Source organism: Lolium rigidum, chromosome 2, assembly GCF_022539505.1.
Source record: "Lolium rigidum isolate FL_2022 chromosome 2, APGP_CSIRO_Lrig_0.1, whole genome shotgun sequence".
Lineage (NCBI taxonomy): Eukaryota > Viridiplantae > Streptophyta > Magnoliopsida > Poales > Poaceae > Lolium > Lolium rigidum.
In genome coordinates this window covers 90,921,285-90,938,725 of record NC_061509.1, presented here as the reverse complement: position 1 = coordinate 90,938,725, position 17,441 = coordinate 90,921,285, and the positions used below count along the sequence as shown (strand labels likewise).

At 47.2% G+C, this 17,441-nt stretch overlaps 1 protein-coding gene across 1 annotated transcript; it reads left to right on the top strand.

Moving 5' to 3' along the window:
* The first annotated feature begins 7,417 nt into the window (after positions 1–7,417).
* Positions 7,418–11,087, top strand: LOC124689962. The gene is made up of 14 exons (XM_047223412.1): positions 7,418–7,616; positions 7,703–7,830; positions 7,914–8,189; positions 8,288–8,418; positions 8,511–8,575; positions 8,715–8,798; positions 8,908–8,985; positions 9,109–9,174; positions 9,292–9,423; positions 9,506–9,639; positions 9,725–9,985; positions 10,173–10,303; positions 10,868–10,906; positions 11,003–11,087. The coding sequence occupies exons 1-14, from the start codon at positions 7,418–7,420 to the stop codon at positions 11,085–11,087; spliced, it is 1,809 nt and encodes a 602-aa protein (XP_047079368.1).
* The last annotated feature ends 6,354 nt before the right edge of the window (positions 11,088–17,441 follow it).

Here is a 17,441-nt window from a genome sequence, read left to right as displayed (position 1 = left end):
CATGAAGCTCAACACCTTGTGGCCGCAGCACTGCATTGATCGGTGTCTCGCCACGTGCATTGGATATTCGTCCTTGGGGGTGGCTCGTTGAGATCTCTGAAATCGATGGCCACACGCCATCGGCCATCCTTCTTTCTACGTGCACGATATCGGAGATCCACTCAAGCATACCTGCATGGCCCGATGAACCCGGCGGCTAACATCTTCTCGATTTCTTTCTTGACTCTCCTCCAGAATTTCGGCTCTCATCCGACGTGCTCGTTGTCCGGAACGGCCGAAATCCTTTCTTAAGAGGGAGCCGATGTTCGATGATGCTTCGTCTAACCCAGGCATCTCTCGTATAGTCCCATGCGAAGCAATCTGGGTATTCTTTCGACAGAGCAATCATCCGGCTCCCGAGCCGTGGATCCAACTTCTTGCCGATGAAAGTTGGTCGCGGCTTGTCCCCATGGCCGATGTCGACTTCCTCCAGCTCATCAGCCGAGGTGAACCCATACCCCGGCCTTTCCGTCCCCTGTGAGGTCGACGCCAAATATCGGGAGAGCGGGCGGCGCGGATAATACGGTCCGATCGCTAGAATCGGCCTTCATCTTGATCATCACCGGGACTTGGTGGCAAGTGTCGGAGCCGGTTGCGTGGGTCGGCTCCTTCTTCACTCTTGCTATGAGAGCAGCTGCCCTCATCACTACCCTTACCAGGGCGGTACCCAAGTTCTACCATGTTGATGCCGAACAAGTGTCCCGGTTGGCCCCGGGAGCGGGTTCTCGTGGAAAGAGCCGATGAGTTCGGCCGAGGACCGCCTTGATTTCGTCATGCTTCTTCTTGAGCTCATCGTGCAGATCCTCGTACGTGACCGGAGTGTCTTCCGCCATCTCGGATGTAGATGGCGATGTCGTGGATGTCGAAGGTCGTCCCACCGGGCGTGCCGTGAATGTGTTGACGTCGAAACCCCCCGGCGGGCAGAGACGGTCAACACGGTAGAGCCGGGAACAACTAGGGCTGCGGCTGGCCCCGGTCCCTCGGAGCGACGGCCCGCAAAGCCTCCCGGTCGCACGCGCCGATGTTTATCACAAGGGCGTGCCACCCGACCTATACCCGGTCGGGAAGGTGTGGATGATGCCTCGCTTAGTTTCCTGCAGGGCACACACGTAAACGTTAAATACGAGCCTCGATCGGCTCTCAGAGTTATCTCGTGAATCGGCTCAAAGAGCCGATCCACCCATGATTCGGACGAGGTGTCCGAATATATGGTGGTCCCGCTTGATCAAGATAAAGCTAATGAGATCTACGACGATCTAGGGTTTTCACCGCATAATCGGATCGTCCTACTCCAGGTTGGGCCTCGCGGCCACGCACGGTGATCGTAAGCCGATCCTAAACAAGGCTTAAAAACCAACACGAGGTTGATCCCGGAACATCCCGCTTAGGGCCAACGAACGACACCCTACGTGCCGCCGGATCCTCCCCCCTTTGTAAGGCCTAACTATTGCAGATATTAAACTAATCCTTGTAGAACAAGGAGCAATCGTAACGGATCAGATCTACTAAATAATGATCAAGCGTGGTGCCGCCCCTACACCTAAGATAGGTGTAAGGGCGGCTAGATATGCAAGGGTTGCACTACGACAGCATGTAACATGAAGAACAATGCTAACCCTAACATGTCTAAGATAACTACGTTGCTCGCCATCAAAAAGGCTTCGATACGAGCAACGCATGAACAACTAGGCAGCTTAGGCTGCCTAGATCGCAAGATGCGATCTAGGCAAGCATGATGCTTACCGGTAGAAACCCTCGAGACGAAGGAGTTGGCGATGCGCCGAGATTTGTTTGTGGTTGAACGTTGGTTGTTGTCTATTCCATAAACCCTAGATACATATTTATAGTCCAGGGGACTTTCTAATGTGGGCGTGCACTAAACCGTGCACGAGATAAACTCTAACTTTTAATCTAGATACAATCTATTGTAATTAAAGGTACGTGGGCAATCTGGCCTAACTTCACCGAGCAAGGCCGCTTCAGAGATCTTTCACGCGTAATCTTCCAAGCCCATCTTGATCGCGGCCCATCTCTTGATTTAGCCAAAATCTGGTGATAACAGCATTCCACCACACCGGTCTCATATGATCCCCTCTACCGACTGGAGATCACCGTCGCCGATCCAACGCACCTCCACTCGCGCGACGAAAGAGGAGAGCTTATCGCCGCCCACAATTTCACGGGCTTTGCCCGCACGCGTGCACCGACGACAGCATGGAGGATGGTGAAGATGGAGGTAAGATGCGGCGGCTAGGGTCGCCAGCCCGTGTCACCCGATGCGGTGGGGGGGGGGCGACGCAGGAGTGTTGGGATATAAATGTAGCCACCCCGTACGACTATAGTACACCGTCTCGCGCCCCTTCCAGCCATGATGTTCATGACACCACTGACGTCATCCAGAAGTTCCAACCGATCTCCTTGTCGTGCTACAACCATACTTCCCGAAGGCTCCCTTGACCAGACGTACGTAGAGACAAGATCAATGTGACTTGCAAGACTACGAAGACCTAGCTTGCAACATGGTGACTCCTACCACCGACGTATATAAATACCGAAGTCCATTCATCATGAATCGGAGGTCGAACAACTACACGAAGTCGTTGTTGTAGACTCCATAGCGAAAAACCCTATATTCAATTTGTAAAACCTTATTGGATGCATCTATAAGCCCGTCAAGTTCATCTTCCAGTTTTGCACAAATCTCGTGATCACACCGATAATGAAGTATAAGAGGAGTTCATCATCATCGTGTCATTGATCCTAAGTTGTTGACCTAAGCCTCTTGCCGAACAAGTAAAAGCATCTCCTACCTCCGGACTGGGATCATCTTGGGATAGAGAAAACAATCTTTCATCAATTGGCGCTCCATGTGGGGGTGCAAGCGCCATATATATCAGATTCATACCAACATGAACTTCCTTGAGACATGCTTCTTGGGGCTCGAAGGCTTCATGCGGAGATGGCTAGTTCGCACCAAATGTAAACCTTTAGTTCGTGAGCGAGTCTACGAAGTCCACATTAACTTGGGACACACATGACAGTGGAGAGTCAAACCCGCGATTCCTGGCATATGGACACGACTCGTAGGGAGATGACATGCGGGACAAGAAAGCATGTTAGAGGAGTCGGTTCGAGCCTCACACAATCATCTCAAGGGGAAATGTACGATTATGCATGGGTCAAGAATCCGTGGGGACTTTCCAATCACACAATCATCTCAAGCCACCCGGGTCGATCACCCTTTCATAGCTCGGAGGCTCTGTAAGGTCACCACACCACGGTGCAATGTAGACCTGACCTCTCAAAAGGCACGTCTAAAGACAAGCACAACACGTTTCTCGGAGAAAGAGAAGGCCGAAGTAATGAATACCCAAAAAAGGTCCCTCAACGACCAGGCGGGGGTATTGGAGAATGGCCTAGCAGGGTATTAGAGAATGACATGGCGGGCTATTAGAGAACGACCTATCAAACAAAAGGGAACCACCCATCAGAAGGAAGAGAAGCATGGGGTTCTCGAGATGGCCGACAAGCACGGAACAGTTGGCCCTGACCCCCCCCCCCGCCCCCACCCTAGAAGCGCACAAGCAACATATCTTGCATCCTCCATGGGATGTGGATGCATTCTTGTGACAATTGTTCCATGATACAAATGCTGACCCAGGCACAAGCATGCACGCGCAAGAGGAGGCGGGTTCACGACCCATCTAGGTCTTCTTCCCCATAAATGTCATGCAAGACAACCCAAGAAGTAGGAGTGAATCTTGGACTTTTTATCTATGAAGCACATACAAATGATACTCTGTCGTGTCCCCGTACTGGTACATGTGGACACGACGACACGCCAGGATACAACACGATAAGCATATCCCAGAGAATCCCATCTTTTCCGAATAAAAAAAAAGAGAATAGGGATACAGTGGTGCTCACGTTTGGGATACGGGAGCCCAAGAACGACCCAATAAAAAACTGTAAAAGGCAGGTACACAAAGAACGAGATGCACTTCACACCTATTCACGAGAGGGACAAGGTGCTCCACTCTAAGCTTGGGCACTTTTTCCTATACACCGCTGAACGTGGCGCTGAACACTCCCACCAGGCACATTACACAAGGTCCTGGCCAACTTATCCCAAGAATGTATCGCTCCTAGAAGTTTCCAGTGGGTCACTCACTGCCCGGGGTTCTTCGTGTAGATTACCGTTGGTTCCTTTTTTTTTGTTTTCTGTCAATTTTTTATTTCATATTTCCTTACTTTTTTATTTCTTCTTTTTATTTATTCTTTTTTCCTTTTCTTGTTCTTTAATTTTATGTTATTTATATTAATAATTTATTATTTTTCTTACTATTATATCCTTATTTTCTTTATATTTTATATTTATTTTCATATTACATTTTAATTAACTTTTCAAAAAATATAAGGTTTAAAAATGTGTACGGATTCACAAAATATGTTCACGGAAATGTTCATGAGAATTATTTTTGTATGGGCTCAAAGTAATACATTCATGGATAAAAAAAATTCTTCATCATCTTTCACTTTTCTTCGCAAATTATTTTTTGATTTTTAGTTCATGATTTTTCTTGCGCGACCATTATCCAAATGTGCTCATGTACTCAGAAAATATTCACAGGTTCAAAAAATGGCCAATGTAAAGAATTTTTATATTATGTTTAACAAAAGAAATAAAATAAAATATATTCATGGTGGTTTAAAAATAGTATGCTAAAGGATTGGAAAACGTATTCTCGGTTCGAAAATATTCATGCATATTTCCTATTAATATACATGAAGATTAAACATATATTTTTGGTATTATAATTATTTTAAAACTAATAAAAACTGTGTACGTTAGAACATTCTTCCAACACATGTAAAGATAGCGTGGAGGGTAACACGAAAACTGAAAATAAAATAAAGACTAAACACACTTATTGGCCCATTTTAGTATATTTTGTGATCTTTCCTTGTATATAGTGGATCAACAGAATAGAAAGGAAATAGAATGGAGCGAAAGTAAAACAAAAAGAAAACTAACATGTGGTTGAGTGATAATGAGGATAGTGAGTTAGTGACATCTAGTCCAACACAAATCAAACCATATGTTTAACATTTTGAAGCCTCATAAAGACAAAATTTTCTTTGTCAATATTAAGATCCGCTAAATTAAATTTTTAGATTCAATCTCTCGAAGTTGCTAATAGAAGAGGGTGTGCGTGCATTTCTAAAGATGTACATGTACTCATGTTTCGAAAAAAACCCGAGTGGTTTTTTTGTTGAGGGTAAAAGAAAAAGAAAACCGGAAAGAACATGAAATAGACGACCGAGCGAAACCCTTATAGTTGGGCTCGTTTGAATTGGCCCATGAAGCCATCGTTTAAGTCGGCGCCGGTGACTCGCGCCGCATAGCACCTCCCGGCTTGGGCGACCGCACCGCCGCCTGGAATCGGTCCTCTCCGCCGCCGTGGCTCGCTTCCCTGATAGCCTTCGCCGATTCCCCTACGCCCCAGCTCTCCTCCCGGCGGCTAGCTCGAGAAGGACCAGCAGGTAATCGTGTCGGCTCGCCTTCATCTCTCCAGTCTTCAGTTCTTCACTCCCTCCCTCTCAGATTTGAGTTTCGGACTTTTGGTTTCAGTTGGTTGCTGCCCGTGCTTGCTACGGAGCATGGCATCCGAGAGCGCACCATGTCTAGCAGCCAATCGTCTATGTTGCATTTATGTTGGCTGCAGTTCCATGTGAGCAGTTCATGTAGCATTACTAATTCTGACTACAAATTCTGGAATCTCAAAATCCATCTATACTGACAGCTCGGGATAACTTTGGTGACTAAATTTGTTCAACATTGCTAGTTAGGAGAGTTGGAGTGGTTTATAAGGGTAGATTTTCTAACTTCACTAACTGAACGAGAAGAGAAAAAATTCACGCACACTGCACCACTCGTCACACACTGCCCACACCATACACTGCACCAACATCGCGTCTTTTGTGAAAGACTATTTTTTTGCTCGGAGAACTGGGTAGGCGTGTACATCTGTGCATGCTTGACACCTACCCGGCTTCCAGATTTTTATTTCTACACGTGTGACTCGGTCGGCTAAGTGCCTTCTCGTATGGCTCTACCGAGAAGAGACAAAACATATCGGCTCGACTGACCACTCCTCTTTGTATCTCTCGCTCAAGTTCCTTTTGCTACGCCGCCTGTAGAATTGCGGATCAAATCTAGTCCAAGCCAAGCTGCATCCTACTACACGTCTTCACCCCTGCGTCTACACCAAGCTGATCTACCTTGCGCCGTCAACACCTTCAACGTTCGTGGTCATCATCGCCAACAATTTACATCAACTATGCCATCACTCATGCATGGTCTTCGTCAACACCAACGGGTTCTTCTTTTTCACCGCGATCATGAACGCGGAATACTCGGGTTTAATCTCCGGAATCTACTTCACCAACTACTTCGTCGTCTTCGTCCATCACAACCTCGTCGCTAGAGTTGCAGTCTATTTTTTATTTGCACGCTCGTGGTTAATTTTCTTCTGAAAGCTACTTCGTCTACTACGACACATCGGCGAACAACTTCTATGCACCCACGTACCCAGCTTCTAGAGTCTTCTTCCTAGGCGTGGTGGCTCGGTGGTCTAGGTGCCTCCTCATCCTAGGCTATAACGAGGAGAGATAGAACAAATTGCTCGACCGACCACTCCTATTTGTGAATCTTGCCCAAATTTCTTTTGCTATGCCGCCCTCTTGGCTTCCCTATCCCGGCTGCATGCATATCTATCCGGGAGAGCAGGCCTCCGAAGCCCCGTCCGTTGAGATCCTGCACCGGAAGACAAGCACTAAAGTTTTTGGTGAGCATCTTGACGCGACTGCTCGCCAAGTTCTTCCTCACCGAGATCTGCGGATTCGGCGACCTTGGCAAAACCATGGGCAATATCGAAAACAAAGCTGTGGTGGCGAGCTTCCCTGTCGCGATATATGTGCTACTCATCTCTTTTTGTACACTAGTTCTTGCTCCATATGCAGATCTGGTAGATGTGCTAGCTTATTCTAATGTATATGGTTAAAAATACTGGCGCTTATGTCATGTTCATCTCGGTAATTAAAATCACTCGGAAATTGCTTAATATAGTCTACTGGTGCTAGTGCTACTGGAAGGAACAAGAGATCGGGTCCTTGTGTTATAGATCCTAAGTATCTTGTTATGTTAGTGGACCATATTATGTGTTATCTCATATACTTACAGTGCGAATTACTTTTTCTATATACTCGTTGTATGATTGTATCCCTGTATATGGCTGTTTTTGGAAAATGCCTTCAAAGTGAAGTGAAGAATTTTTTTTAATCTTTATTTGTGGGGACCCCAATTTCTGCAGTGAAGATGCTAAGAGTTAAGCGAAGAGCTAGAGGCTCAAATGGACAGCAAGAAAACCGCAAGCGTGTAAAAGAAGTATCCAGCATCTTTAGTGGTTGTAAAGATACGGTAGAGAGCATTAAACAAAAACTCTGTTGGAAAGAACTCAGTCAAGAACTTGCTACAAAGTTTTCCGCAAGCATCGTCTCGCTTGCTTCATTTGATGGTGATTATACTATTATATTCACTGTAGTTTCCCTTGTTTATATTTGATCATCAATTGACAACAACTGAAACACTGATCTTGTGTAGGAGACAAGCTGCATTATGAAAGCACAGGCATAGTTGTTGAAAACAGTTTGCGTAATACATGTATTCTGACCTCCTCAGCTTTGGTTAGCACATCAGATCGTGAACGCAGGTTCATCTATAGACTGAAGGTTTGTGCTGCAATTTTTTCTGCACTTGGCTTGCTTATTTTTGATATCGGTAATCATGTTGTATATCTTTCATGTCATTACAGATAAAGTTACGCCTTCCAAATAACCAAGTGGTTGATGGGTGGATACAACATTATGATTTGCCTTTCAGTATGGTTGTTGTGGTCACTAGATATTCCCCTGATCTTCATACAGTATGTTTCAGTAACAGCGTGAAAGTCCAGCGGCATACTGATTTGTTAGCTCTAAAGCGTTGTTTCGAGTCAGGTAAGTTAATGCAAACACATGGGGTACCGAATGACGACCCTAGTAAAATTGACAGCAAAGGGTCTATGTTGTCCACATGCAAAATTACTATGGTGCGCTGTTGGTTTCTCCCCATATATTACGAATCATTAGTCTTTGCATGCTTCAAAATTTAAAATTTTCCAATGTACAAACTTCATTTTTATGCTAGGATGGAAGTGGTGGTCCACTTGTTGATCTCAATGGGAATATTGTTGGGATGAATGACTATCATGATCAGGAAGGAACTCCATATTTGCAAGGAAGTAAGATTGATGAATGTTTGAGGGATGTTCGGATACGGTATGTTACCTAGACATCATATGATCATACTTGTATTGTATGTGACATGTTTATGAAAAATCAATCATATGAATTATGTATGCATTATGCAGTAGGGATGAAATTCAACGACATTGCTGGCAAAATTTTACCAGTGCTTTTAAGCACCATTGGGAAGGTGAGCTAAGAATGGTGAATCTTTTAAGGCGTCTAAATTATGCGAGAACATACTATTATTTATCATTTTCCAGCGTACTTATTTTATAGGTCAGCATAGAACTCAGTGTCTGTCTGTCTGTTCTATCTCTTTATTATAGGTAGCTCCAATCAAAATGGTTATAGTGGGGGAAGTGAAAGTAATAACCAGAAACAATTTTTATCATCTAAACCTGAGCCACAAGGTGAATCAACTCATTCAGTTCTGATGTTTACTATCATTCAAGTTATCATAATCCAGTGTTAACTTTGGATCATTACTGACATATAGTCATTGATGTCTTCATCTTCTAGAATTTACTGAGGATGTACCTACACCAGAGCTCATTGATGATGAGCATAAGCGTATTCTAGTTCCCTGGCCATCTGATGGTATGCTTTTGGTTTTGCTGATCACGACTTTGCATAGTCATGAATTGCTTCATCTTGTGGAAGTAACATTTGTATTTATTTTGCTTACACATTGCCACGAATTGCTTCACCTTGTCTCACTAGGATTTACAAAGATGGTAAATGCTCTCTTAAATAAAGATGGTTATCCCTTACCAGCTTATGCTGATGGTGAGTTGCTGCATGCTATTGCTTCTGCTGGGTGCTGATCATTCCCTTTTGTATCACATTATAGACTTCTCTACTCTGCCATCTCATTTAACTGTTCAGTCATGTTTATTTAACCAGGACGCATGCGTTTGGAAGGTCATTTTGAAGAGGAATTTGGCAGAGATATCCTGAGTGAACCTGCTAGAAAAATTGCTTTAAAGATGTCTCGAAGTGTTGTTGCACTCGCTTCATTCAGTCGCGATTGTAAGGGTATTACACTATTACATCGTTATTTTCCACTTATTTTCTGTTTTATATGGTTGCCGATTAAAATTGAAATTACCATTTGCAGTCAAGAAAAGGCGTTTTGCTTGCACAGGTGTATGTCTAGACTTCAATGGATCCACATCCACCACAAGAGTTCTGACTTCAGCAAGCTTGGTTAGAACTTCTGGTGATGAAGACAAGATTTTTGATAACTTAGAGGTTTGTAGTACAGTACTAGACTAGTAGTTATTTACTCACTACATGTTCATCAAGACACTAATTAAGTCTCAGTTCATCATTGCAGATTAGAGTGTGTCTTCCAAGTGAGGAGTGCATTGAAGGGAAATTAGAAAAATATGATTTCTACTACAATTTCGCTGTTATCAGCTTCCCGTTTCGCTGTAATCGTCCAGCAATGTTGGTTGATGCACCACAAACTGAGGTATTAGCTCTCGGCCGTGTCTTCAAATCAGGCAATAGTATGGCTACAGAGGGGTCAGTGACCGGCAAAAAATGCAATTTTGGTTGCGAAGAGCTTAAGATCTCCTCATGTAAAATCACCAAGGTACTTTTCGTTCATTACTTAATTTCTCGACTGGCCCGCAGGCTTCCAACCTGACACCGCTTTGAATCATGGAAATAATTAGTTTCATATGGATAAGTAAATACATCAGCAGGCATACTACGAACATCACCTTTTCCTGTGTAACAAACTAACAATTGCCAAGCGTCACTTTGTTTTTCTGCTATAGGCTGGAATTGGAGGGCCCCTTGTTGATTTTAAGGGGAATGTTGTTGGCATGAACTTCTATGACACAGAAGGGACTCCTTACCTGCCAAGTAAGATAATTCTGAAAGTATTGAGGAGTTTTGATGCAGAGCGGTATGCCTTCTATCTTTTTTTGTACGGTATTCAAGTGCCCCAGTACTTTCATGTACATAGTATTGAGGTGTTAGTGAAGTAGATAGACTTGAGATGTCAGTTTGTTCCTTTCTAGTTTAATTTGGGTCATATATATTTGAGTGGAAAATTGCAGAATTTGGGTTCAGTTTGGTTGGTTCTATCTTTAGTCTTATGGTAATTTTTAGATTTAATTGGGCACTGATGCGTATGCGTTTTAGTTGATTTTGCACTTTGTGAACATGTTGGAAATATTAGAAATATTTATGGTCTCAAGAATCTCATGCTTGCTAGTTGTTGTTAGTTCAAATATGCCAAAGCCGAGGCCAAACATAGTCACTAATGCTCTAGGCCTCAGATCATGCGCTGTAGTTACTGTGGGTAGGTGCCGCTGCTCTCAGCGTGGCTTATCCATTTCTTCCTCTCCTCCCAATCCTACTTAACTTGCTAAGATACTGTATCTGATTAGATTTTTGTAAAACACCATACTAGGCATTCAATTATCCTTAGATGTTAAACCATCCTTTGGTCTACCGTCTACTGCAGGCCTGTTGCTGCTGGTATTACAAGGAAGCCTAACTGTAGGTATGTTTTTGTAACATGTAGTATCAATAAGCTTTGGTTAACTAGTTTTACATGGGTTCCGATGCCTGATTTGTTTTTAAATAATATCAATGACAGTTGGCCGGTGCCGAAGCCATATTGGTATTACCCGAGTGAACATCGTTGTAAGACTGGAAAAATTAAGTTATATAAATATGATTAAGAGTCGCTCGCCTAGTCAAGAGAATAGTCTACGAGTCGGTACTTGTGTTCCAACCAAAAACCTCGACTAGCCATGACTACTCGTGTGACTAGTCCATAGGTTGATACTTTAGCGACTCGTCTCGACTCATCGACTCGTAATCCTTGGTATATACCGTTGTGACATGTTATCACAATGAATGGCTTGGTCATATTTTATTCGAACAAACTTGTACATTGTACTTAAGTAGTGACAGAATAGTACTGGTAACATTGTGATGATCTTTATTGTGGAGTTTATTGGTCTTGTAAGTTTGGAAATGTTGCTTTGGAAATGTTGCGCCGAAACCAAATCAGCAGGTGTTTGAAGGGGCCTCCTATTTGACGCTCTCAGCGTCGGTTTCCGACTCTCTGCGTAACCCCGCGCACATTGGGCTTGGCCCAGTTTCAAGTTTACTGTTTCGCGTGCTTCTCGATTGTGTGGTGAATCCTATTTGACGCTTATTGCATCCGTTAGCACACTAACGCATATATCTCTGGCACCTTCTCGCAAATTCTGGGCCTGGCCTGTTAGTGCACATGCCTAATGGAACCTCTGCGTGTTTGAACGGCGAATCTCCCTCTGTGGAGAATGCATTCCATTTCTGTGCCGGAGGGCCTCTGTAGCAACACCACACCACTGCGAATGACTTGGAGAACCAGGACCGCCGGCAGCAACGGCCAACGGGTGCAAAGCATCGGCCGCTGCAAACCGTTCCATGCTTTGGGCACTAGCGTTACAACGTTCTAAACGGCAGTGACTGGTCGTTGCACATGCCGGTCGCCATCGTGGATGGCCGTGAAAACTTGCTGGTGGCACCATCGCTCGTCGATACTTGTTGCCGGCGGCCGACACCTAGCATGGGCACTCGCCCGCCGTGTTGGTTTCAACTCATTGCCGTGTCGCACACTCGCACAATCCTTGCAGTGCAGCAACCCCGCGTGATCATCATTGCTTGTAACGCACGATGTACGTAGGCAGCAATGGTTGTTTGAGAGTGCGGCAGTGCTCATGGGCTGGGGCAGCCATTGAGGGCTTCGGTGGGTAGAACCTCCGAAGCAGCTTCGGGAGGATGTATACAGCGCGCGGCCGCCTTTTGAAGGTGTAGCACCTCCTCGAGGTGTTTATGCAGGAGAAAAAAGAAGCACCCGCCGTGATAGTTGTTGCACTAAGAGTATCTCCAATAGAAACGCTATAATAGCACCGCGCCCAAAAAATCGCCAATTTACCGCGTCGAGACGTATTTTAGCCGCTCTAGTAGGCACGCTAAAATTGCGCTGAAATATGCTGCCCTCGCTCCAGCGCGCAGCAAAAGCCACATTGAGCGCACGAAGGGCAACCGCCGGCTGAAATTCGCCGCGCACCCGCCCGCCTCCACTCCTCGCTCTCGCCGGCCATGGACACCGACGGCGCCGCTCCCTTGACCCCTCCGTACTCCATCCCCGGAGTCGCCACCGCCTCCGCCGCCCCAAACCCTAGCGTCGCTCCCGCCCGCGGCCTCTTCACCGCCCTGCTACTGTCGGCCACGCCGGGCGCTGCCCCACCGCATCCGCCCGCCCCAAGGCCGGCAAACGGCAGACCGGCACAGCGTCCGCCGGCGCTGCTCTGAACTTGCTTGTGTGTTGTGTGTTGGTGATGAATTTGATGTTGCTATGTCATGTGATGAATTTAATTTTTTTTGAGATCTCATGTGATGAATTCTAGTTTAATTTACATGTGTTTGTTTTATCTTTTGTTTGCAAAATAGTGTGTATTTTGTGTTTGCCGCGGCGGCACGCTGTTAAATGAAGCGGCAGGTGGAGCGCTGTTTTTGCCGCGCCGCAAAATAGAGCATCCGGTGGAGCGTCGGATTTTAGCGCGCGCGTAAAAAGCTAAAATAAAAATGCCTTTTAACCCATGTTATTATAGCGTTTCTGTTGGAGATGCTCTAAAGGAGGAGAGAACGCAGACGGAAGGTAGAAGGAGAAGGACGGCGGCTTTAGAAGAATTTTCCAAGCGATTAGCGATCTCGAAGAGATGCATTTCCATTAGAGCATCTCCAGTTGCGTCCCCCAAAGGGATTTGGGATGCGCCGGACAAAAAAAGCGTTCCCAGCCGCATCCCCCAAACCTTATTTTTGTCCCGCGCGGCCCGATACGGTGTCCGGCGCCCCGAGCCCGTCCCCACTACACAGGGACGCTCCAGGGACGCCGGACACACCGAAAAGCGAGGCGAGGCGTGGCGGGACCGACGCGTCAGCGGCACAGGAAAAATTCGTCCACCGCTCCCGCCTAATCGCGCCTCTCCCGCCACACATTTATGCCATCCCAACACATTTGACCTATCCCGTCGATTCATTTCTCCCTCCCGACGTCACTACGTTGTTCCTCTCGCCGCCACCCTCTCCCTATCCATGGCGCCGCCGACTGCCCCCAAAAAAATGGCCAAGAAAGCGGACAAGAAGCCGCCGGACAATGAGACGAAAGGGGCGAAGGTGCCCTTTGCGAAGCCGCGCAAGGCGCCAGCTCCGAAGAAGAAGCCGGAAGCCTGGACCGATAATCAGTGGCAGCAAGACTATCTGCGCCGAAAGATGTCGATGACGGAGCGGAAAGGACGGAGGGCGGCACAGGAGAAGAAGGCGTTGGCGGGGCGCGCGCTCCAGCACGCGCTTGCCGGGTGTATCGATGCCACCAACGCGAGCCCATGGAGTACGACGTTGCCGCCGTACATTCTGGGAGTGCTGCCCCCGTCGACATCCGGGTTCTACAACGACGGCCCCTCCACCACTCCCGGGTGCGTGACGCCAAACTTGTCGCCGCGGTACGAGGATGCGCTGCCTCATGGCGGCTTCAACCCCAACGCTATGTTCTACTCCCTGACGTACAAGCCAGGACCCGATCTAGAGGGCGCCCCGTTCACTGGTCGCAGGGGCCCGCTCGAATTCGACGGCGCCGGTGCTGAGGAGGAGGAGGAGGTGGTGGAGGAGGACGAGGGGGTGGAGGAGGGGGTGGAGGACAACAAGGACGAAGAGGGCGGCGACGAAGAGGATGACGATGGTGCCTGTGAGGATGCCGATGATTTCGTGGAGGTTGACGCGAGGCACACGAGACCCCAAGTGGACGGTTCTGGAGGATCTATGTCTGTGCGAGTCATGGGCGACGGTGAGCCATGACTCCATCATCGACGCCAACCAAAAATACGGGAAGTATTGGGCGAGGATCAAGGCCGAGTTCGATGAGCGCAAGCTGATCAACAACGACTACAACAAAGTGACAATGAAGAGGAGCCAAAAGGTAATGTCGACGCGATGGGCCATCATCCAGGCGTCGGTGAACATGTTCCATGGGTACCATCACGACTTAGAGACCAGAGGCGACAGCGGCGCCGACATCAACCAACTGGTATGACTCTTTCCTACATAATATGTAGCGCCTACATTGTGTTCAATGAAATGATTGCGCTTTCTTTGGTTAGTTTGACAAGGCCATGGATTTGCCGGAAGAACTCGGATGGGCATAAGTCGTTCGCGCTGATGCATTGCTATAGCAAGCTCAAGAAGAACCCCAAATGGAAGTTGATGCGCGTTTCGTTGTCGAAGGGGAAAGACGCCATTGATCTGGATGCGCCGCTGGCAACATCGGCAGGGCGCCCTATCGGCAATAAGGCTGCCAAGGCCGTCTTGGCCGACGCTGCGTCATTCGAGAAGACGCAGGCGTCGCTCACGCAGTGCCTCGTCGAGGTCTACTCGACCTTGCTCTCCCGCGACAAAAAGGCCGAGGAAAGGTGGGCGGCGCTGCTCAAGAGGCAAGAGGAGAAGATGGAGCTGAAGAAACGCAGGGACGACATGTCCCTGCTGAGAGCGTCGATAGAAGGAATGTCTTCCCAGACGCGTCCGGCACACAACTTCTTCAAAGGCCAGATGCTCGACGCCATCGAAGCCAAAATGGCGGCGTTCGAGGCGGCGGCCCAGGCAGCGGCAGCGGTCCCAACCCCAGAGCAAGAGCCAGCAGACGCATCGGCTACTACACGTGCGTCGGCTTCTGCCTCGACGTCGGCGACGGAGCATGCACACCGGGTAGATCACGATAAGTTCATCGTGATCGACGGGCCTACGTCGACTCAGGATGCGCCATCGGCGTCGGCGTCGCTCAACCACAACCCCTTCTTTTAATTCTTTCGTCGGCCAGTAATATGATCCCTCGCCCAGTACTTTGATCGTCGCTACTCTGATCACGATGACTTCGGTGGAAACGATCTCTTTTGAATGCAAACTATTTGAATTCCTCATTAGGGATGGCATTGGGGGACGCGACTGGGGAGCAACGTCCCCCAAACACAGCACGAACAAAACTCGTCCCTCAAACGCTCGATCCGGTACCGTTTAGAAACGGTTTGGAGGACGCGACTGAGCACCGCGGAAGTCAATTCAGTTTTCGGTTTTGTCGTTTTGCGTTAATCTCCAACCCTGCCACGCCGCCGGGCGGGCCGGTGTGAGGCAATTGTTGCGTACTTGCGTGAATGCCAGCTATAGGCCAGCTCAATTTTTAGTTTTTTACGCGTCAAAGCTATACATGGAATCATATGCATGCGTTCAATTATTTTTGTTTCCCTTTTTTACTGTTCGCTTTTTGTTTGTTATTTTTGTATCAAAGTTTATATTATTTAGACAAGTAGTTTATTTCAATTCCCTTTACTATTTTTTATCAATTCACTTTTATCAATTCCCTTTTGATTTTAATATTTTGTTTTCTCTTTTGCATTTTGTATCATAATTCATGTTATTTTGGATTTTTCCTAATTCCCTTTTTTGGGCTAGTGGTTTTTATGGGGGAAATAACGGGTGGAAAAAACCACTTGCAACTTAAATGAACTACCGCTTGCAACTCAAATGAATTACCACTTTTAACTCAAATTAACGACCAATTTTATCACAAACTAGCACAAATACCCATGCGTTGCTATGGATGATTCTCTTAAATATAGATAACCGAGAGAAAACCAAACTTTCGCATGAGCTATGTAGAAAGTTGTAGAACCCTAATATTTGTTTCGTTTCGTTGTTTATTTCGGTGACCCTCATGGGCTATATATAGAAGTACAGGAGGGAGCAGATTTGGAGTACAAGATGATATCTCTAGAGTTCTAGTCTATCTCTATATCCTATACGTATTCTAACATTCCCTCTCAGTCGTAGCGGGAGTGAAGCAGACGATTGCGACTGAATTTGAAGTCTCGCGTTTCCGTCCTCTTCTCCTCCTTGTCATCATCGGTGTCCCCTTCTGGTTCCTTCTCTTACCTCCCGCAGTCACAGCGGGAGTGTCGTGGACGCAAGTGATGACGCGGACGCTGTCGACTGGAGTTGTTGCCAATGTGTAGCTGTAGACATTGTCTTGATGTCGATGTCGAGATAGCCGATCGTGATGTAGCCGTGGTCGAGGTAGTCATGGTCGATGATGTAGTCGTAGATGTGTAGCCGCATTCGCTGGAGGCGCAAAAAATTGCCCGGGTTTCTTCTTCCTTTTTTTTTATTTGGAAGGAGCTGCAGTCGAGGCCGACGTTTTGCACCTTAAAAGGTACCGTCGGGGGCGACGTTTTGCACCCTAAGGGGTACCGTCGCAGGCATCTTGCGGATGTTAGAGGACGCGGTCGTAGGTGAGACCACTAGTTTTGCCGGGACTGGAGGAAGCCCACCAAACACCCACGGTTTTGGCAGAACCATGTGCGCGGTTGTGGTGTGTCGATGCAGTCTTAGCCGTCGGACGCGGGCAATGCCGGCGTCGTGCCTTGCAGTTGTACTGTCAGAGGGCGTCGTAGTTTCATGTCCATCATGTGGACGATGTTGTGCGGCGGCGGCGTTGACGACGATGTCGATGATGACCACGGTGATGTAGACCTTGGCGATGTAGCGTCGGCGATGTCAGAGCAGCAGGAGTGTTGACGATGTGTCACTTGGAGGCGTCCCTCGCAGCGACGCGATGTCGCGCTGTTGGAGAAGTCGATGAAGAACTTCCACACCGGCCTGGCGTGTGGATTTTGCATGTCGATGTCGCTTCTCGGAGTAGATGTGCTCGACCAAGATGTTGACTGTTAGCATGTTGTAGTCGTACAACTTAATGTCGTGGCTCCGCAGTTTGGCGAAGATTTGGTGTCTTGCACTCTCGTGGTTGATGCCGTCGTCTGTGAATGTTTTGGTTTAACGTATGCCTCTGGCAGGGACGGTTCCGTGTTAATATATAGGGGCATAGAGATATACATCAGAGATTACAACGATGGAGAGAAAAGGGGAGATCGATCTGATCTTTATCATAGATCAGTCGATGGTTACAACAACCTCAATTCTATCTCTATCAACCAATC